This window comes from Ailuropoda melanoleuca, chromosome 6, assembly GCF_002007445.2.
Source record: "Ailuropoda melanoleuca isolate Jingjing chromosome 6, ASM200744v2, whole genome shotgun sequence".
NCBI classification, from domain to species: Eukaryota; Metazoa; Chordata; class Mammalia; order Carnivora; family Ursidae; genus Ailuropoda; species Ailuropoda melanoleuca.
Window position 1 is genome coordinate 12,072,244 of NC_048223.1, and position 22,117 is coordinate 12,094,360.

At 32.8% G+C, this 22,117-nt stretch overlaps 1 protein-coding gene across 6 annotated transcripts in view; it reads left to right on the plus strand.

The window, feature by feature from the left end:
* Positions 1–22,117, plus strand: part of STAG1 (stromal antigen 1) — a 414,808-nt gene that overhangs the window by 330,158 nt on the left and 62,533 nt on the right. For all 6 annotated transcript variants that reach the window (XM_011231800.3, XM_011231799.3, XM_034661958.1 and 3 more), the window contains 5 exons: positions 6,383–6,475; positions 6,580–6,669; positions 6,810–7,013; positions 8,157–8,227; positions 9,610–9,697. In XM_011231800.3, coding sequence (XP_011230102.1) covers positions 6,383–6,475; positions 6,580–6,669; positions 6,810–7,013; positions 8,157–8,227; positions 9,610–9,697 — 546 coding nt within the window. The remainder of the gene's footprint in view (positions 1–6,382; positions 6,476–6,579; positions 6,670–6,809; positions 7,014–8,156; positions 8,228–9,609; positions 9,698–22,117) is intronic.

Consider the following 22,117-nt stretch of genomic DNA (forward strand, 5'->3'; position numbering starts at 1 on the left):
TTTTTTTTTTTCCCTTTGCTCGTCTGTCTCTTAAATTCCACATATGATCATATGCTATTTTTTCTGACTTATTTCACTTAGCATTATACTCTCTAGCTCCATTCACATCATTACAAATGGCCAGATTTCTTTCCTTTCTATGGCTGAATAATATTCTTGTGTGTGTGTGTGTGTGTGTGTATCACATCTTCATTATCCACTCATCTATTGATGGGCACTGGGCTGCTTCCATAATTTGACTATTTTAATAATGCTGAAATAAACATAGAGATGCATGTATCCCTTTGAATTAGGTTTTTGTAATTTTTTTTGTATTTTAACCAGTAGCGTAATTACTGTATTATAATGTAGTTTTATTTTTAACTTTTTGAGGAAACATTATACTGTTTTCCACAATGGTTCCACCAGTTTGCCTTCCTACCAACAGCACACAAGAGTTCCTTTTTCTTCACATACTTGCCATCAGTTCTTGTTTCTTGAAGAACTGGCTGAACTTTGAATATGCTTTCTAACCCAGGTCTCAGAGGGGCAAACCCTTATAGATTTGAAGTTTAAGTTAAAGAGTACTTTTTTATTTATTTATTTTTTTTAAAAAGATTTTATTTATTTACTTGACAGAGATAGAGACAGCCAGCGAGAGAGGGAACACAAGCAAGGGGAGTGGGAGAGGAAGAAGCAGGCTCATAGCCGAGGAGCCTGATGTGGGGCTCGATCCCATAACGCCGGGATCACGCCCTGAGCCGAAGGCAGATGCTTAACCGCTGTGCCACCCAGGCGCCCCAAAGAGTACTTTTTTAAATATAAAAATTAGAAAAATAAGTTAAAAATCCATAATTACTACAAGGTATTACTTAAAAATGTTGACTCTTCCAGAAAAATTACAGCCAAGCAAAGAAACAATAAAACGTGACCATACTTGGGAAGCCGGCAGGGGGTGGGGGGGGAAGCAAACAATAGAAATACCTTCTGAATAGGCCCAATTGTTGGATTTAGCAAATACTTCAGAGCTTATAAGTATGTTGAAAGAATCAAAGAAAAATATGTTCAAAATGACAGAACAATATGATAACTGAAATAAGGAAAACTTAATGGAAATTCTAGAGTTGAAAATAGCAAATTTGAGATGACAAGGAGGAAACATTGAACATGGAGGTAGATTAATAAAAATTATTCATTCTGAAGAACAGAGAGGAAAAAGAAGACTGAGGAAAAATGAGCAGAGCCCAAGATGTGTGTGAAACAACATTAAGTGCATCAAATTTTTATAATGAGAGTTCTAGAAAGAAAGGAGTAAGAGAAAGAGGAAAGAAAAACATTCATAGAAATATTTGCCAAAAACATGTCAAATTTGATGAAAATCATTAATCCAGAGAACAAGAAACTTAACAAAACTCAAGTAGTGTAAACATGAAAGATTCATCTCCAGATAGGATAGTCACTGTCCAAAGCCAAAAAGAAAAAGTCTTGAAAGCAACAAGAGAAAAACAAGTCCTATAGAGGGCAATTGTAACAAGATTAGCAGTTAATATTTTGTGAGAGAGCGGAGGCCAGAAGGCTGACAGAAAGACATATACACTGAAAGAAGACAGAATTGCCAACCAAGAATTCTAAATCTAGTAAAACTATCTTTCAAATATGAAGGTGAATTAAAAACATTCCCAGAATAACAAAGATTGACAGACATGTTGCTGGAAGACCTGCCTTAGAAGAAATACTAAAAGAAGTCCTCCCAGTCCTTCTGTAAAGAATAATACCAAATGGTAATTCTAATCCATAGGAAGGAATGAAGAGTACCAGAAATGGTAAATACATGGGTGGATATAAAAGGCCATGTATATAATACATTTTTTTCTCTTAATTTCTTTAAAGGGACATGAGGTTATTTAAAGCAGTAATTATAGTACTAAAGTACTAAGATTATAAGTATATAGATATATGTGATAGCAATAACGTAAGGAAATGGAACTATATTAGAGCAAAATTGCTGTATTTTGCTGTAATTAAATATCAGCCTAAAGTTGATTATTGTAAATTAAAGAGTTTATTAGAATCCCCAAAGAAAGTAGTAAAGAAGGAACAGAGAAACAACAAAAAAGACATGAGATGTATAGATAGCAAAATGACTGACATAAATTCAATCATCAAAATTTAATTAAATATGCATATACAGAGGGGCACCTGATGGCTCATTCAGTTAAGTATCCAACTCTTGATTTTGGCTCAAGTCATGATCTCAGGATCCTGGTATAGAGCTCCACGCTCAGCAGGGAATCTACTTCAGGATTCTTTCTGCCCCTCCTCCCACTTGCGCACGCGCTCTTTCTCTAAGATTAGATAGATAGATTAGATGAACACACATACAGAAATCCAAAACATAGAAATTGAGGAAACTATGGACTGGGTGTGAAAAGATACTAAGAAGTTATTGTTTCATTTTGTTGGAGATGGCAAATTTTTATTCATAAGTTTTCACTGTTAAAAATATACACTTAAATATTTATGGGTAAAGTGAAATGATATACCAAGAATTTACCTTAAAATGTTACAGAAAAAAAGGGGCGCTTGAGTGGCTTGGCTGTTAAGCGTCTGCCTTCGGCTCAGGTCATGATCCCAGGGTCCTGGGATCGAGCCCCGCATCAGGCTCCCTGCTCAGTGGGAAGCCTGCTTCTCCCTCTCACACTCCCCTTGCTTGTGTTCCCTCTCTCGCTGTCTCTCTCTGTCAAATAAATAAATAAAAATCTTAAAAAAAATGTTACAGAAAAAAGAACAAAACTGTGTGGAATTAATGAGGCAATAATGACAAATGAGTGGTTTTTAGATTTTCCAAAATAAAAGTTTTAAAAATATGTGTTGTCCAACTTTGAGATTAGAGCCTATTCAGGCTAAACATTTCTTATCCTTTTGACATATCTTAATCATTTTTTGTGCACTTTCTTGCTTTCTCATCAAGTTCACTTTCTACCTTTACTGTTTATATTAGTTAACTATTGCTATGTAAAAAATTACTTTAAAACTTAGAGGTTTAAAACAATAAGCCTTCATTATCTCACAGTTTCTATGGATCAGAAACCTGGGAGTGTCTTAGCTGTTTTTCTTGGCTTTAGGTTCTCATAGGGTTGCATTTAAGATGTTAGCCAGGGCTTTCGCCTCTGAAGATTTGGTTGTTAATTTACTACTTCATGATGGCTATGATGGCTTATTTACATTACTAGCGAGTTAATGTTGATTGTTAGTGGGAGGCTTTAAATCCTCACCTTATGGACCTCTCAGTAGTACTGTTTGAATGTTTTCATGATATGGTTGCTACCTCTTTCCCCAACCCCCAGAGTGAATGATCCAAAAGAGAATAAAGCAGAATTAATGGTCCAAAGGAGAATAAGGTGGACTTCTGTGTCTTTTATGAGCTAGTTCTCAAAAGTGACATAACATCATTTCCACAGTCTCCTATTGGTTAACACATGTCAACCTTAGTCATTGTGGGAAGAAACTATCTGAGAACATGATACCAGGAGGCGGAGGTTACTGGAAGTCACTTTAAAGGCTGATTCTTCTATTACTCTAGCACAGGAATCTCCAACAAGCCATGGTGCCTTTTAATAGAGTAGTATTTAAAGTTAAAATCTTGTCACTAAGAGTACTCATTGTCAGTTGATTATTACTTCTCATAGACACTTCAAGTACACAGAGCTAAGAAATATATGTATATATTTCTCTGTATATGTATCCATATATATTTAAATTAAATATTGATATTGATGACATAAATTTGGCATAGCAAGGTTTTTACCTATTTGATTTTGTTTGTTTTTTTCTCATTTTTGGGAAACGTAAAACATTTACATAGTTTAAAAGGTCAAAACCATGTAAAAATATGCGTTCAGAGAAGTCTTTCATGTATTTATATCTCCCTTTACACCCCATTCCTACTAGTAACCATTTTGTTTTCAGAATATCCTTCCAGTGTTTCATTTTACAAGTATAGATAAATGTATGCACTCCATCCTCCTCCCTCTACCTCAAAAGATAGCATATTTTGTACAGTGTTGTGTACCTTACATTTTTATTTAACAGTGTATCCTAGATATCACTCTATACGCTTATTTGGAGATCTTCATTTTCTTATGGCTGCATAGCATCAATTATGTGGATACATGATTGAGAGTCTTTTGGGTTGTTGCCAGTCTTTTACTATTAGAAATAATTCACTACACAGTGAATAATCTTGGGTCATTTCATACTTGTACCTCGTGTGTTGGTGGGGTAGATTGCTTAAAAATAGGACTGTTAGGGTTAGAGGAAAAATGTGTATCCAATTTTGTTAGATACTGGCAAATTCCTCCTTCATAGGTAGCGTGCCATTTTTACCATCCCATCAGAGGTTTTGAGGATTGAGTTCATGCATATAGACTGCCTAACATAATGATCACTTAATCAAAGACAGCTGTTTCTCTGAAGTCAATACCTTTAGACCTCTCATACATTGCCACATGAATTTCATGACTTCTCAATACCCTGAATACATTCCTAGACATGTATTCCACATAATTTGTAGTCTCTTCTGTTACTTTGTGCAGAACTAAACATAATACAGTAAATCATGCCATGGTGATTATTTTGTATTTTAAGAGGTTGAAAAACAGTAAAGTTCCTGGAAGAGAAATCAGATAGGAGACCCTATTCTTTCACATATTTTCAAACATCTACTGTGAGAATAAAGACCATTCTCAGCAGACTATTGACATTCCAGGAAATGTCGGCACTCTGAAGGGATGCACTATTGTTGTGAAGGGCTCCAGAGGAACCCTGGGAAGAGACTTCAGTCACATCAGTATAGAACTCAGTCTCCTTGGAAAGAAAAAGTAGAAGCACCAAGTTGAGAGAAATAGAAAAGAAATGGCTATTGTTTGCACTATCTGTAGTCATGTACAGAACATGATCAAGGGCATTAGACTGGGCTTTCAGAAATTACAAGATGAAGTCTGTGTATGCTCACTTCCTCATCAACATTGTTATTCAGGACAGTGGTTCTCCTATTGAAATCCAAGATTCCTTGGGTGAAAAATACATTGACAGGGTTCGAATGAGGCCAGGTGTTGCTTGTTCAGTTTCTCAAGCCCAGAAAGATGAGCCAATTCTTGAAGGAAATGACAATGAACTTGAATTGAAATCAGCTGCTTTTTGATTCAGCAAACAACAGTTAAAAACAAGACTATCAGAAAATTTGGGGTGGTATGTTTCTCAAAAAGTAACAGTTCAGCAGGCTGATGAATGAGATTGAAGTTGTCCAGCTACAGAAACAGCAAGATGGCAGATGATTTTTCAGAGTTATTTGTGATATTTTAAAGACACAATAAAAGCTGTATTGATTCAAAAAAAATTAGGGTTTACATTTATAAAGTGCTAATTTCTATTGGAATGTTTTTGTTCTATAAAGCCATTCAACATCATGGTGCTAGGTTCCTTCAAGATAATAGCAAAATATAAAGTACCTTGGGGAAATGATTATCTTAACTTGCATTTTAATATTTTATTTTTGGAACCACTTATGGTTTAACTAGTTGAATATGGGAAAAGGTGATGGGCATTATCAGCTTCAGTTGGTTCAGTGGTGAAAGGCTGTACCCCTATGTCTTGATTATTGCCTAACAGACTTATGAACTTAGAAGGACAACTACAACAAATGAGTCCAGAGACATTGTTAGTATATGCTTTAAAAAATAAGTGAAAATTTATTAGCTGCTGACAGTAAAAAAAAAAGCATTACTTTTTAAAGTATTTTTAGAAAAGTGTGTTTGCGGTGCCTGGGTGGCACAGCGGTTACGCGTCTGCTTTCGGCTCAGGGCGTGATCCCAGCGTTATGGGATCGAGCCCCACATCATGCTCCTCCGCTATGAGCCTGCTTCTTCTTCTCCTACTCCCCCTGCTTGTGTTCCCTCTCTCGCTGGCTGTCTCTATCTCTGTTGAATAAATAGATAAAATCTTAAAAAAAAAAAAAAAAGTTTAAAAAAAGAAAAAAAAAGAAAAGTGTGTTTAACATAGGGAGGTTACTGTTAACATATTGAAGTTAAAACTGGAAAAATTATTTCACTGTTTGAATATTTTTGTGTTCATAACTGGTTTTATAGAAATGTTTATTTTTTTAATCTAAACAAGTAGTAATTTAAACTTTAGTGATTCTTAAGTAGCTATTTAATAAAGTAATAACTGCATGTTAATTAGAAATAAGCATAAAACTAGAGATATTTGTTTTAGTAATTTGTTTGTTAACCTCCTCTGAAAATTCTCAGCTACATTATCAGTGTTTCATTGTTCTGTGTAACATTCTAGATTTATAAATTATTATGTGACATTATATTATTTGCCCATTTAAATTTTTTTCTAGGTGCTAACTGCCAAAGAAAGAAAAACTCAAATTGATGATAGAAACAAATTGACTGAGCATTTTATTATCACACTTCCCATGTTGCTATCAAAGGTATAATTTCATTTACATTTCTGTGATAATATGCCACTGAGTTTGGTTATTACTAAACTATTAAAGTAGTTAACTTCTTTTTTCTTTGCTTCTCCTTCTTCTAGTATTCTGCAGATGCAGAGAAGGTAGCAAACTTGCTACAGATCCCACAGTATTTTGATCTAGAAATTTATAGCACAGGTAGAATGGAAAAGGTAAGATTATGAAATCAAAATTCTATTATAGTCAGTTTAACTGGATTATTTCATTTTCATGTAATCTCTAGGCTATTTGACAAATGCTTGCTTATTTTTATTAATCTAAATATCATAGTTTTTCTTTTTTTCCTTCTCAGCATCTGGATGCTTTATTAAAACAGATTAAGTTTGTTGTGGAGAAACATGTAGAATCAGATGTTCTAGAAGCCTGCAGTAAAACCTATAGCATCTTATGCAGTGAAGAGTATACCATCCAAAACAGAGTTGACATAGCTCGAAGTCAGCTGATTGATGAGTTTGTAGATCGATTCAATCATTCTGTGGAAGATCTACTGCAAGAGGTCTGTTTTAAAGTAAACACGTGTATGTGATAATTTTGGCTAATAATTATTCAAAGTTGAATGTGCAAATCGTTTCCATTTTAAAATAAAATCTAGTGGAATTCTCTGTCTTTTTCAAATCTTAGCATTATTGCAACTGTTCATCCTATAAATGTTAACTTTGGTTATACTTTATTTTAAAAACCTGTTTCGGGGTGCCCGGGTGACTCAGTCAGTTAAGCGTCTGACTCTTGGTTTCAGCTGAGGTCATGATCTCAGGATTGTGAGATAGAACCCTGCATCAGGCTCCACACTGGGCATGGAGCCTGCTTAAGATTCTCTCTCTCTGTCTCTCTCTCCCATTCCCCCCTTTAAAAAAAAAAAAAAAAAACACCAACTTTTTCATAAAAGCTAATTTTTTTTTCTTTTTAAAGTCTGGCTTTTCTTAATTCATTTTTCAGTTTTCCTGGATCCTAATTTACATTTTAATATTACTGAACTGTTATGACGTGCTAATGAATAGAACATAAAATTTAAGTGTGCTTGTAAGGGACAGCCACTTACCAGTGGTATGCCTAGGATAACAGCAAACATCTCCAACTGGTTATTTTTATAATTATTCTTAGGATTCCCGCCTCTTGCCTTCTACCTCCAATCAGTGTAAACAATTTGGAACCCCCACGGTTTTCTGTGCTCTGATGGCCAGGCTGATAGGATTTTCTTTTTAATCCATGTAACCAGTTTTTTCCTGCTTTTAACTTTTAATTTTTTTCAATAATTTTTGATTTTTCATTGTGATTTTGAGCTACAAAAGTAACTGACAATCAATAAAATCTGTGAAATAACTATTAAAATCTTTGAAGTACATACCTTTTCACTCAGCAGCTTCAATGAATTTATCCTAAAGTATTAATGAGAAAAGTATACAATGTTAATGTTTACAGCATTGTTTAAAATGCAAAAGTGGCTCTCTCTGAGTGTTAACAATTATGGGTGTTTTTATTTTTTGGTTTTTTGCTTCTTTGTACTTTCTTATTTACCAACAGTGAATATGTATTCTTTATATAATAAAAACGCATTCTTTTAGGCAGTAGTAATAGACTTCATGTGAATTTCAGGGTAAGTAAAGTTATGGTAATGAAATAATGTCTATTTTATTTATAGGGAGAAGAAGCTGATGATGATGATATTTACAATGTTCTTTCCACATTAAAGCGGTTAACGTCTTTTCATAAGTATGTCATTTTATTTCGATTTGGTTAATAACATTTTTTAGCCAACATAAAATAGATTATTTTTGTAATATTTAACATCCTTATTACAGTGGGAAATATTAGACAAATACCGAGATGTGATTTTTTTCTTATTATTCAGATTTTCTTCAGATAAACTATGGGGTTTTATTATTTGATTACTTATGGAGTAAGATTTATCACTCAATGTAACAAATATACACTGTACACTGTACAAGTTTGTTGATCAGTACTATGACTGGGCTTACTCTATAAGCTGGAGTTTAGAGGTACTATTTTCATTTGATAGCTTTTAGAAATCTTACTAAATAAGAAAAAAGATTTTGGGGAAGGCCATGAAAGTTATTTCTATGAGCTTTTTTTTCCTTAATTGTTCTTGTTTGTCTCTTTATTATTGTACTCTTACTGTGTAGACAGACTAGCTGGACTTGAATAAGGAAAAAAGGCTCAGATTAATGAAATAAGTGTTATTTTTAAATTGTAATTTACATGTCCCTTGTTAATGAGGTATGCTTATTTTCTCCATAAAGAAAGGAAAATAGAGGTCTTTGTTGTTAAAAGAATGTTTAAGTGTAATCCTTACATTAATGAATACTTCAGATTTCAAAAACTGTCTAAAATCTAAGACATTTCTTTATATACAGGTATACTGTTTGGAATTCTGTGGAGAAGTAAACTCTTAGTTTTAAAAATATTTTGACATTTGAAAATAAAAGTTGACAACTAGTGTCAAAACTCCTTTTAAAAAAAATTTTGGTATTTCAAAATAAAAGTTAACAGGCATTGATCTATTTTAGTAGTAGAACTCATAAGAAAATAAAATGTCAGCAATATTTCAATTAAGAAGCCTATAGCTACACTAAAGTTTTCGAGCTTTGCCATGTTTCCTTTCCCCTGGTTTTGTCTTTCTTGTGAATACAAGTCTCTCTTTCAAAAATATGCATGTATTTATATTTTGAAATTGTGAATGGATTTGTTAAAATGTATTTTAAAATATACTAGGAAAAATGAAATGGAGTACAGGCTTAGGTTGACTGTGTAGTAGTAATCTTCATTTAAAGGTATGAATTTTTATTGTTAATTGGTTTCTTTTAATTAATTCCTAATATCAGCTTATGTATTCTCTGTCTCCTCTCCCCCTCTCACTTTCCTTGTCTCTCTTTCCCTTTTCCACTTTTTCTTTCTTTTTCTTTCCTTCCATCCTCTTTCCTTGTTTCTTTCTTCCTTTCTATTTGCACATTTATCAATCTTTTCGATTCTATAAGAAATTGAAGTTACTTTATACTTCCACCCACTGAAACTGAGCTCAAATTTAAATTTTCTTCCACTCTAGAATAAAATTAATGCATTTTTGTTTATTTTAGTGCTCATGATCTCACAAAATGGGATCTATTTGGTAATTGCTACAGATTATTGAAGACTGGAATTGAACATGGAGCAATGCCAGAACAGGTAGGAGTTTATTGATATTCCTTCTTTGTCATTTTAGAAAGCTAAGTGTCTCTGAAATCACACAGGATTATCAAAAGCCTTACATAGAAAGTAGTTGATAATTCTTACATGTAGCTGCTTCCTTTGAGAATTATTGCCATTGTGATTAAATATTATTAATAGATGTTAGTGATTGAATGTTACTGATAGATGTATTATATTTTCAGGTTTGAGCAGAAAAAAGTAGAGAATCTTTGCTATAATGTATTTCAAACATTTAATACTAAAGTAAACATTATTACTCTTTTAGGAAAAATACCATTAATTACTATAGTAGCAATTTCAGAACTTGATTAATTCAGTTTGATGAAAATTCCTAATATGGCTGTATTCCAGGCGCTGTTCTAGATATTGATAATAGCCTTAGGTATGCTTACTTTTTGTAGTAGAACCATAAGTAAGTAAGCTTGAAACCTTTAGCAGACTTTAGACCTTTTTGCATTCATATATATGTTGGAATGGAAAGAGCAGGAATTCACCAAATTTCTCAGAAGAGATTTAAAATAGTCAACCTAATTCTATGTAAGAATTAAGTTGTTGTTATTTAACAATTGTAATTATTAGTTATTAATGGTTACATTTATTAGAGTTAATTTTAATTGACACATACAATTATTTTTACTTAGCAATAACAGTCTTTTCTAAGAATTAAAGTTATTTTGTATACTGCATATACTCATTCATTATACCAAGATATCAATCCATAGTTAGCTACAGGTGGTGTTTAGAGGTGGTCTTATCTATTCCCATTTGGCAATATAGATACTTTATTATACTAAATGACACTTTATTATACTAAGTGAGAATTTCAACAGATATAACAATTATGATAGCATATTAAAAGTTAATCACAGAAGCAGTGCTTTATCATTGCTATGATTAATTCTTTTAAGTTGTTTTAATTCATGGTTTTGATCCCTACTTAATTTAACAGCCATTCTTAATAACAAATGTCCTTGATTATGATTATGATTATAGGTGTTGTTATAGTTTGTGGAAAGAAGCTAAATATTTAACTTTGTTGTTTTACTTCATTTATAGCTGACTCTTCAACTTCCATCCTGTCTTATCTCAAACTTTTCAGTAGCCTAAATACTATTCACTAATATTCCCAAGCTGTTCTTCAAAGTTGAAAGGGATTGATAAAGATATTCCTTGTTTTGGTTTCCTCATTTTCCTCAACAAAATAATGAGGATAGCACATCTCTGTTTCATCTGGGGATTATAGCTGTGTCAAAATTTCTTTTTTAATTCACTACACCATCATTTATTGTCATAGAACTTGTGACAGTCTCACATCATTGTCTTCTTTGGTTATCATGGTTTTCCGTTACTTATTTTCACTGCATATGTATTATTTACCCCATTTTATTTTAGTTTGAGTAAGAGAACAGATACATGAGACATTTGCTTAAACTTTGTTAATCTTGGACACATACTCTTTTTATTTTAAACTCCACTATAGTTAACATACAGGGTTAATTTCAGGATTACAATATAGTGATTCAACAATTCTAAACATTACTCAATGCTTCTCATGATAAGTGTACTCTTAATCTCCTTCACCTATTTCACCCATTTCCCTACTCACCATCAGTTTGTTCTCTATAGTTAGAGTCTGTTTTTTTGGTTTGTCTCTTTTTTTCTTTGTTCATTTGTTTTGTTTCTTAAATTCCACATCATACAGTGTTTGTCTTTCTTTGACTGACGTATTTGTCTTAGCTTTCTATTCTGTAACTCCATCTATGTTGTTGAAAATAGCAATATTTCATTCTTTTTTATGATGAAGGTAATATTCCATTGTGTATATATACATACATATACCTCACCTCTTCTTTATCCATTCATCTTATCAGTGGACACAGACAGCTTCCATAATTTGCTATTGTAAATAATGCTGCAATAAACATAGGGGTGCAAAGATCCTTTTGAATTAGTATTTTTGTATTCTTTGGGTAAATACCCAGTAGGAGAATTACTGGATCATTAGTATTTTTTGAGGAACCTCCATACTGTCTTCCACAGTGTCTACACCACTTTGTATTCCCACCAACAGTGCACAAGGGGTTCTTTTTCTCCAAATCCTTACCAATGCTGCTTGTTTCTTGGGTTTTGGGATTTAGCTAATCTGACAAGCGTGAGGTGATATCTTATTGTAGTATTGATTTGCATTTCCCTGCTGATAAGTAATAATGAGCATCTTTTCGTGTGTCTTTCGGCCATCTCTCTTTTCTTTGGAGAAATATCTGTTCCTGTCCTCTGCCCAGTTTTTAAGTATATTATTTGTTTTTTAGTTGTTGAGTTGTATCAGTTCTTTATATATTTTAGATACTAACCCTTTATCAGATATGTCATTTGCAAATATGTTCTCCCATTCAGTGTGTTGCCTTTTAGCTTTGTTGATTGTTTCCTTTGCTGTGCAGAAGCTTTTTATTTTGATATAGTCTCAACTGTTTGTTTTTGCTTTTGTTTCCCTTGCCTCAGGAGACCCATCTAGAAAAATGTTGTAATGGCCAGTGTCAGAGAAATTATTGCCTCTGTCAGAGAAATTATTGCCTCTGCTCTTTTCTAGGAATTTTATGGTTTCCCTCTCACATTTAGGTCTTTAATCCATTAGAGTTTATTTTTGTGTATGGTGTAAGAAAGTGGTCCAGTTTCATTTTTCTGCATTTTAGGATTATTTGTTCCAGTTCTGTGAGAAATGCTGTTGGTATTTTGATAGGGATTGCATTAATTCTGTAATTTGCTTTGTGTAGTATGGACATTTGAACGATATATGTTCTTCCAATCCATGATCATGGAATATCTTACTATTTGTGTCATTAGACATATTCTTAAAACTGTAATCACGTGTATAAAGTTTTAGTGCATCACTACTAGATTATACACTTGTTTGTTTTAGCAATTAAAAACTATGTACCACTAAGCAGCTCCTAGAAACATGTCTTTAGATACCCAGTATTAAAAATTCAAAAAGTATACAGGATTCGACCAGTTCTTCATAGGACCATACATGCTCACTCTTTTAGATTGCCATTCTGTACTTTAAATTAGAATTCAAAGAAAGTACCCTTTTAGAGCAGGTATATCAAATAACTACCAGAATATCTACCTTTAGTCATGCTTCACATTCTGAAGGTAGTTAAAATTTATTGTCTAGCTAATTTTATTGTCCATATGTTTGACTCTGTTTTCCATGATAACCATTTAACTAGAAGCTTCTTTGTCCCACTCTTCAGAGTTAACTGAATTTTTTTTTCTTTCCTCTTCCACTGATCTTTTCTCATGCCAGTACTGTTTTAACTATTATAGCTTTAGAATATGATTGAAGTTTAGAAGAATTTACCTAATTTTATAATAATTTTTAAAGTCAAATTATACAAAAGTTATAGTGGAAAAATTAATTCTTACCCCTTCACCTGATTCATCTACTCTGACAATAGTTTTCCACAGCTGCATACTTGCATACTTTCTCTCTACATATGGGTTTTTTTACATAAATATGCATATATAAAAATTAGTAATAATATTCTTTATAGCAGTTTTTTCCCACGCCAGAAGTCAAGGAATAGGGGTGCCTGGGTGGCACAGCAGTTAAGCGTCTGCCTTTGGCTCAGGGCATGATCCCGGCGTTATGGGATTGAGCCCCACATCAGGCTCTTCCGCTATGAGCCTGCTTCTTCCTCTCCCACTTCCCCTGCTTGTGTTCCCTCTCTCACTGGCTGTCTCTATCTCTGTCAAATAAATAAATAAAAAATCTTAAAAAAAAAAAAGTCAAGGAATAACACATTGCATTTAGTTGTTATGTCTTTTTTTTTTTCTCTTTTAATCTGGAATGCTTTCTTCTTTTCTTTGATGACATTGACATTTTGAAGAGTACAAGCCAGTTATTTTATAGAATGTACTCAACTTAGTTTTGTCTAATCATCCATATAATGAATTCTTGGTAGGAACACTACAGTAAATGATATTTGTCTTCAGTGCATCACATCAGGAGGCACATGATATCAGTTTGTTTGCTATTTGTGATATTAACTTTGATTACTTTAGTAAGGTAGATTCTGCCAAGTCAGTCCTATGTAATTTCCATTTTCATTTTTAATGTGGAAAGATTCCTTAAGGCTGTGTAAATATTCCTGTTTCTTACAAACTTTGATACAGTGTTAGCATCTATTTATGATTCTTGCCTGAGTCATTTATTTCTGTCATGGTCACAAAATGGTAAATTAAATGGTAATTTTCTAACTGTCATTTATTTATGTCGTTAATTTGTTGGCCCTCTGCTATAATGCCCTCTCCATTCACTCATTCATTTTTTAACATTCATATGAACTCATGGATTGCTACTTTATTCCTATTCTGTCCAGCCAGTTAAAATGGACTCCTTTTATTATTTATTTTGGTGTTCAAATTGTTGCAGAATTAGCCAGAGAGAATTCCTTTCGAACCTCCTCCTGTGTGCTTTTCAATATTTTTTTGAGCATTTCCATTCTTTCTGGAATAAGAATATGGCATCTGGCATCTGTTTGTGCCCTCCCATATGCTAATGAATTTTTAACCTATGATAAGTATTAAAAGTTACTACAATTCCATAACACAGTAATTACTAGCTGGTAAACAACCCACATTTCAGAATTTATTATAGTATTTCTTCATACAATTTTTTGTAAAAGAAAGACAACAAATATTTAAATTCTCCTTAATTTGTTTTGTGATTTTGTGCCTGTTTCCTGTTGGTATAAGTTTATACCTTGTCTTAGGTAGCATTATTTATAAAAATTTAAAACTTAAAATAATCTAAGTGTCAATCAATAGAGGACCAGTTAGCTTTGGTAAGATAGTTTTGATTCTGTGCAATGCTATGTAACTATAAATTTAAAAAATAAGATTAATATTATTGATGTTAAGTATTCTATGTGAGACGAAATTTAATGAAAAAGGCAAGGAGCAGAATGGTATATAAATTTAAAGGGGTGATAAAATCTCCATATATGAACATTTAGTAGTTGACGGATTATTTCTGGAGTGATACATAAGGAACTGTTCAGCAGTGACTTTCTTAGTGGAAAACCAGATCTGTACTGGTCAAGAAGCTTAATTTGAATAGAACACCATTATACTGTTGGATATTTTACTATGTACATCTCTTGCTTTTTAAATTTAAAAATTGCTTAGTAACTGGAAATTGAGATTTTAAGAATATGTGCCATTTTCAGTAGCACCAAAAAATATTAAATACTTAGGTATAAATCTAACAAAATATGTGCAAGTTCTGTATACTGAAAACTACAAAACCCTAATGAAAGAAATTGAAGAACTTAATAAATGAGGATATTTGATGTTCATGAATTAGAAGACTCAGTGTTGTTAAGATGTCAGTTTTCCCCAAACTGATCTTAGATTAACACAGTTCCATTTAAAATCTCTACAGGATTTCTTGCAGAAACTGACAGCTTGATTCATAAAATTTATATGGAAGGGCAAAAGAAATAAAATAACCAAAAGAATTTTGAAAAATAACAACAAAGTTAGAATATTTACACTACCTGATTTCAAGACTAAAGAGTAACTTTGATAGTGTGGTACTGAAGAAAGGATAGACATATAGATCAAAGGAGCAATATAGAGAATCCAGAAAGAAATACACTCACATATATGTAGTCAGTTGATTTTTGACAAAGGTGCTAGAGTAGTTATTTGAGGAAAAGATAATCTTTTTAACAAATGGTGCTGAAATAGTTATCTCAATTCACACTTCACATCATATACAAAATTAACTCAGTAGGCCATTTAGACTATAAATCTAAGTGTAAAACCTACGAGTATAAAGCATCTGAAAAAGAACACAAGCGTTAAAGTCTTTGTGACCTTTACGTTAGTCAAAAATTTCTTAAATAAGTCAGAAGTATGATCCATAATTGAAAAATTTCAAAAATACACTTTCAACAAAATTCAGCACTTCTGCTCTTGAAAGACAGTATTAAGAGAATTGAAAAGACAATCATATGAGACTGGGAAATAATTATAAATCACATACCTGATAACAGATTTGTACTCAAAAAGATAAGGATCTTTCAAAATTCAGTAGTAAGAAAAGCAACCAATACTTCACCAAAGAAGATAGATGACAAACACATGAAAAGCAATTTATCATTAGTCATTAGAGAAATGCACGTTAAAAGCACAATGAGATAGTACTACAAATCATTTCAAGAGCAGTGGAGCTCATACATTGCTAGTAGGAATGCAAAATGGTACATTCACTTCAGAAAGCAGTTTGACAGTTTCTTACAAAGTTACACAGACACTTCTCTGACCCAGCAGTCCCTCTCCTGAGTATTTATCCAAGAGAAGTGAAAACTTAGGTTCACATAAAAACCTATACTAGAGGGGTGCCTAGGTGGCTCAGTCGGCTAAGCTTCCAACTCTTGATTTTAGCTCAGGTCATGATCTCACGGTCTTGAGATCAAACCCTGGGCTTAGCTCTGCGCTCAGCGGGGAGCCTGCTTAAGATTCTCTCTACCTCTTCCTCTGCCCCTCCCCCCGTTCATGCTCTATATCTCTTTAAAATAAATAAAATCTTTTAAAAACAACAACAAAAAAAAACCCTATACCATAATGTGTATAGCAGCTGTGTTCAAAATTGCCCAAAACTGCAAACAACTCAAATGTTCAACTGGTAAAGGTATTAAAAACACATTGTGTTATCATCCATACGATAGAATAATTCTCAGCAATAAAATGGAAGGTGCTACTCTTACATGCAACAGCATGGATGATTCTCAGTAACATTATACAGAGTCACAGAAACCAGATGCACAAAACTACACGCTATGTAATTTTATTATACATTCTGGAAAAGGCAAAACCAGAGAGTCAGAAAACAGATATCCAGAATGGGGCAAGGGGCTTACTGTAGAAGAACATGAGGGAATTTGAGGGTTGGTGAACTATTCTATTTCTTGATTGTTTTGATGTTACCTGGCTATACATTTGTCCAAACTGTAGAACTGTATGTTGAAAAGAGATTTTTCTTTGTATATAATTTATACTTTAATTTTATCCAAATGCAAAAGGATAAAAATAAAAGTAATTATTTCTCATACTTAATGAAGGCCATTTCAAAGCCTGACCAATGTATATTTTGAGATTTAGAGAGCCCCAGACCAAAACACAATAACGAAAGAAAACTTATCACATGGTGGAAATTTCAGAACTGAGAGCCACAGATTGATACAATCTTTATTCTTATTTTTCAGCTCTCTAGCAAAGTTACATAGAATGATTGTAAATATTATTTTAATTAAAATTAATTGTTTAAAAAGATTGTTGAATTGTTTCTGTTGATCCTAAATCTTCAGGGGTGGAGCATGAAAATTTGTTGGGTTGTTTGTTTGTTGTTTTTTTTTTTTTTTAATCTTTATAGATCCGTCAGAGGCATGGCTAGGGTGAAGTACATCTGTTCCTTCGAATGACAACATACAGTGTTACACCATTTTTGAGAAGCTCAAAAACTAGAAAAGTTAAAGTGTATGTCCAGTGATACGTATATATGATAAAACTATTTTTTTAAGAGCCAGGACATGGATATACATGAAATTTAGTAGAATAGTTTGTCAGCCCTAAGGAATAGGGGCAAAATCATAGGTGGATACAAAGTTATTGGTATCATACTAGTTCTTAAATTTGGTTGTCTGTTCATAGGTTAATCTTTTTACGCTTTATACATTTATTTTGAAGTATTGAATATTATTCTAAAATATCTTAACAAAACAAACAGAAGCACTTCTCTTTGTTGTTGTGAGTGGGATATTTTTGAAACACCTGATCATGTTACTCTTCTGTTCAAATGTGAACATGTTACTATCTGTGCATTACCTAGTATTCTTAGGATTACTTCCAGATTTTTTTGTCATAGTGAAGTGACCTTGTTATTGTCCAAACAAGTGTTCTTCTGAAAGTGAAAGGGGGTACTTCTTAATTATTCCAAGACATAGGCATAAAGCAGGATGTATAGTCACCCTCGTATAAGGCCCTCTGTGATTTGGTTTCTGCTGATCTGGCCTTAGTATATGCTTACACTTACACTGTACCAGCCTTTTGAGTGTGTTGGTGAAGCTTTTTTTGAAATTTCTATTCCTTCAACCTACACTTTCCCTTTGTTGCCAAATTAAATCTTACATCCTTCTTTAAAGATTTAGTATACACTTTTGCTTCTCTAGAAAGTTTTTCTTAACCATTATCACTCTTCCTAACTAAGACAGAGTCCTTCTTCTTGCCCCTCACCATCTGACCCTTTGTGTGTATTCTTAGTCAAACCAATTACTGAATTGTTATAGTTGATACTTATTTATCTTCCCGTTAGATTCTTCTCTGAGATCCAGCGAATATATTTGTTTTAAGCTCCTATTCTAGCAGAAGACTTGGATACTGAGTAAATGTCTATTTGAAAAATGGAGTTCATATAGTGAACATTTGGCAACAGTGTTTTCAGATTATTATTTTAAATTGTCATACAGTTATATCTCCGATTATTATTTATATATCTGTAAAATTGCCTTTCTTTATGTTTCCGCATCTTTTTGTTGTGTTATGTTTTTGTTGTGGTAAAAAACACATAACATATGAGATCTACTGTCTCAACAAATTTTTAAGTGTACAGTACAGTATTGTTAATTAGAGGCACAATGTTGTAGAGCAGATCTCTAGTTCATTTTAATTTATAAGCTTTTTTCTATGTTAATATTCTTAGCCTTATGTCATTTGTTACAATAATTTATCAATGGAAATTTTTAAATTTTGTATATCTTGTTGCCTGGAATATAAATGTTCTTTGTATAATCAGAATTATTAGTTGTTTTTTGTTGTTTTCTTTCTTTGATGTCTTACTTGGAAAACCTTTCCCCACATTTTCAAGTCATTTAAATATTTACTTCTTTTTTCTTCTTGTATTTTAATAGTCTTATTTTTTTATTTAAATGTTTGGAATCTATTTGCATAAACCATTCATTTCACTTTGAATATGTCTTTAGGTGACTATTCTTCTTTCGGAATTATGGATGTTCCCTACTTTCACCCTTTCATAAGGACCATAATTCGATCTCCACTAAGTATTATGTTATGGTTTCTTAATGATTTCTGAATGGTTGCGATGCTGTATATGTTGTTTGGACAACTGTTTGCCTGTATTACTGTAGCATTTCAAGATCATCAGCAGAAATTGTCCATTGAGTCTTGTAAGCAGATCACTGAGATGGAAAGTGGCAAGATCTTTTTTGATGTTACAGCCTACATTGTTTGAGGAGAAAAGGCTAGTACATATGGACTGTTAAGAATAGGCCTAAGGTGGTATGATACCAACTCCTGGTCCAGTGTGCTTTCCACTATATACAAAACCCCCTTTTGGAGATCAGTATGAAGAGATATCACTAAGAAAAAGAGTATAATATTTCACATTGGACTTACTGTTGACATGCCACATTTTTCTTCACACTCTTCCTCGTTTTAAATAGTGCTTGGAATTTCTGAGAAAGCTTAACAACAAAATTCCAGGGTCCAAAACTGCTAAGGATTAATGTGCATTAGCCTGCTATGTAGTCCATTCCTTGGGAAGTCCTAATTTTTTAGTTACAGAAGTTAACTTTTAACTATTTGAATTTTTTACCTCCATTTTTTACTCTTCTAGTGATTTTTTTTTAAATTTATAGTATACTGTGCCCACTGGTAATACAACACATTGGATGATCCTTCATTACCAAAGCACATGTAGAATTTAGAAATCTTTCCTGTTTATTAAAGAATTATTTGTTACTTCTTTATCACTATGATTTGCCTTAATGTTTGTGCTTTTCTAGCATTTGCTTAAGAAAAATATTACCACAAACTCTATTCTTTGCCATATTATTATTTTTTAAAATTATTATCCAGTAGAATTGACTTATTTTCCTTTTATATAAAATTATGAATTTTAACATGTGTCTAGATTTATGTAATCACCACTACAGTCAAGATACGGAACAGTTTTCATCATCCCTTCTTAAAATATCCCCTTACATCATCCCCCTTTAAAATATCCCCTATAAAAAAAGAAACCCTTTTTCTTCGTATTGTCCCTCTTTTCTTCATGTTTTCCCTTTATAGTTAGATTATTGCCCTACCTGCATCTCCTGGAAATCACTGCTCTGTTTTCCATCACTGTGGTTTTGTGTGTTTGAGATTTCCAAATAAATGGAATCATAAAGTATGTAACCCTTTAGATCATAAAGTCTTTGGGTAAGCATAATGTCTTCACTGACCGTGATGCCTTTGAAATTAATCCAAGTTCTTTGAATCAATAGTTGGTACATTTTTTAAATTAATAGTTGGTTCAGTTCTCCTCCACTATGTGTATATACCAGTTTGTTTTATCCATTCACCTATTGACAGGCATTTGGGTTGTTTCCATCTTTTGGCTTTCACAACTAAAGCTGCTATGAACATATGTGTACAGCTTTTTGTTTGAACATAAGTTTTCATTTCTCTAAAGTAAATGCCCAGAAGTACAATTTCAGGTATTAGGGTATAAGTGTGTAACTTTATTAGAAATTGCCAAACAATTTTCCAGAGTGTCTATTATCATTCTGCATTCCTGCCAGCAGTTGTTCCACATTCTCATCAACACTTCATATTGTTAGTTGGTAGGTATGCAGTGGTATCTCATTGTGCTTTTAATGTACATTTCCTTAATGCTAATGATGTTGAACATCTTTTCTTGCGCTTATTTGCCAGCCTTACATTCTTTTTGGTAAGCTATCCTGATTATTAATTTGCATCTAAAGGCTTTTTTAAAAGGGGATATTAATTGTCACTCATATTAATCTACTCTAAATATGATAGACAAACCAGTACTGGATATGAAAAGCAGACTAGTATTAAGTTTAGTTCATTCTTTTGTCAGGTACTTACCACTGAAAAATTTGATCCTTCATTCCCTTAAAGTCTCTTTGCAAACAGAAAAGTGAAAGAGCCCCAATTTATCCCACAGCTATTAGGTAGATTCTCAGTATTTTAAACATACCCTACACATGTAGATAATATGTACCTACACATGTATATATTACATATACATAATCATTTTTCCTTATTCCATAGTCCTATTTCATTTTTCATAAAAATTCAGTTTTTCTAAACATAAACATTCTAGGAGCTTATCCTTTGGACTTTATTTACATGTAATACTACAGTTCATCTTCAAGATGTGTGATATCATTAGCCAGAGTTTGAATGATTCTCATTAATTCAATCTGTTAATCAAAGATAGAGAGCTATGTTTCCTTTAAATAGGTAAAAGTAATTATTAAGGGAAAGGACTAAGCATTTTTATGTTAAGGTAATGCTAATTGCTATAGTAGATTAATCTCAATATCTCAGTGGCTTAACACAATAAAAATTTATTTCTCACACCCATACCTATAAAGTGCAATTAAGGAAAGTGGGATGTCACTGCACCATCCACTTATTCAGGGATCTAAGGTCTCCTGGGTCACTGATTCCCTGCAGGCAGGTAGGAGAGTAGAAGATGGAAAAGGCACTCCTTCTTAACTGCTTTTGCCCAGAAATTTGCAGTACACATTACCGTGTCCTCCCAGGACAGTGTGAGCTAATGGAAACAGGCAGACAGAGGAGTGGGGTTGGAAAAAATTCTTTGTCATCAGCCCAGTACTTGCTATACTTATTCAGAGACCCTCTCTAGAGTCAGAGTATTGTTAATCAAGGAAAGGCAGAAGGGCTGTGGTCCTCATTGGTTAAAACAGTCTCTTTTGGCTTTTTCAGTTTTTCATTGTTTGTCCTTGTTTCGTGTGTCTATTCTACAGAAAGATGAAGTTGCTGAATAAATGACTTCTGGATGAGTTAGGATAACATCACTTAGAATGGAGGATAAAATATCAGTATGACTGATGTAAAACCCAGAAGGAAGTGTTCTAAATTTTCTTTAAAATGTGATCAGCTATATTGTTTTATAATTATACCTGTGAGAAGGCAAAATGCTTCCTTGTCAATGAAAGTGAGCTTTTTATTTTAAAAATAATGCAGTGGATCCCTTAGAGTAAATGCATGATGAATAGCAATATATGAAACAGATTAAAATGGGGATGCTCTATTTGAAATATGTATTGGAGTGATGAAGTGTCTCCTTCCCTCATAACCACCTCTAAGAAATTTCTGCAAAACTTTGGAACAGTTTGAATAACTTCCTAGTATATAGGTCAATAGAAATGTATAAGGAAGGGGAGTTATATTTGTGATGATTAGGAGAAATGGTAACTAAAATTAAGCAATTCAACATTACTTTTTTCTGTATCTTAATTTCCCATTGATAATGTTAATTTGTGTATTACTTTC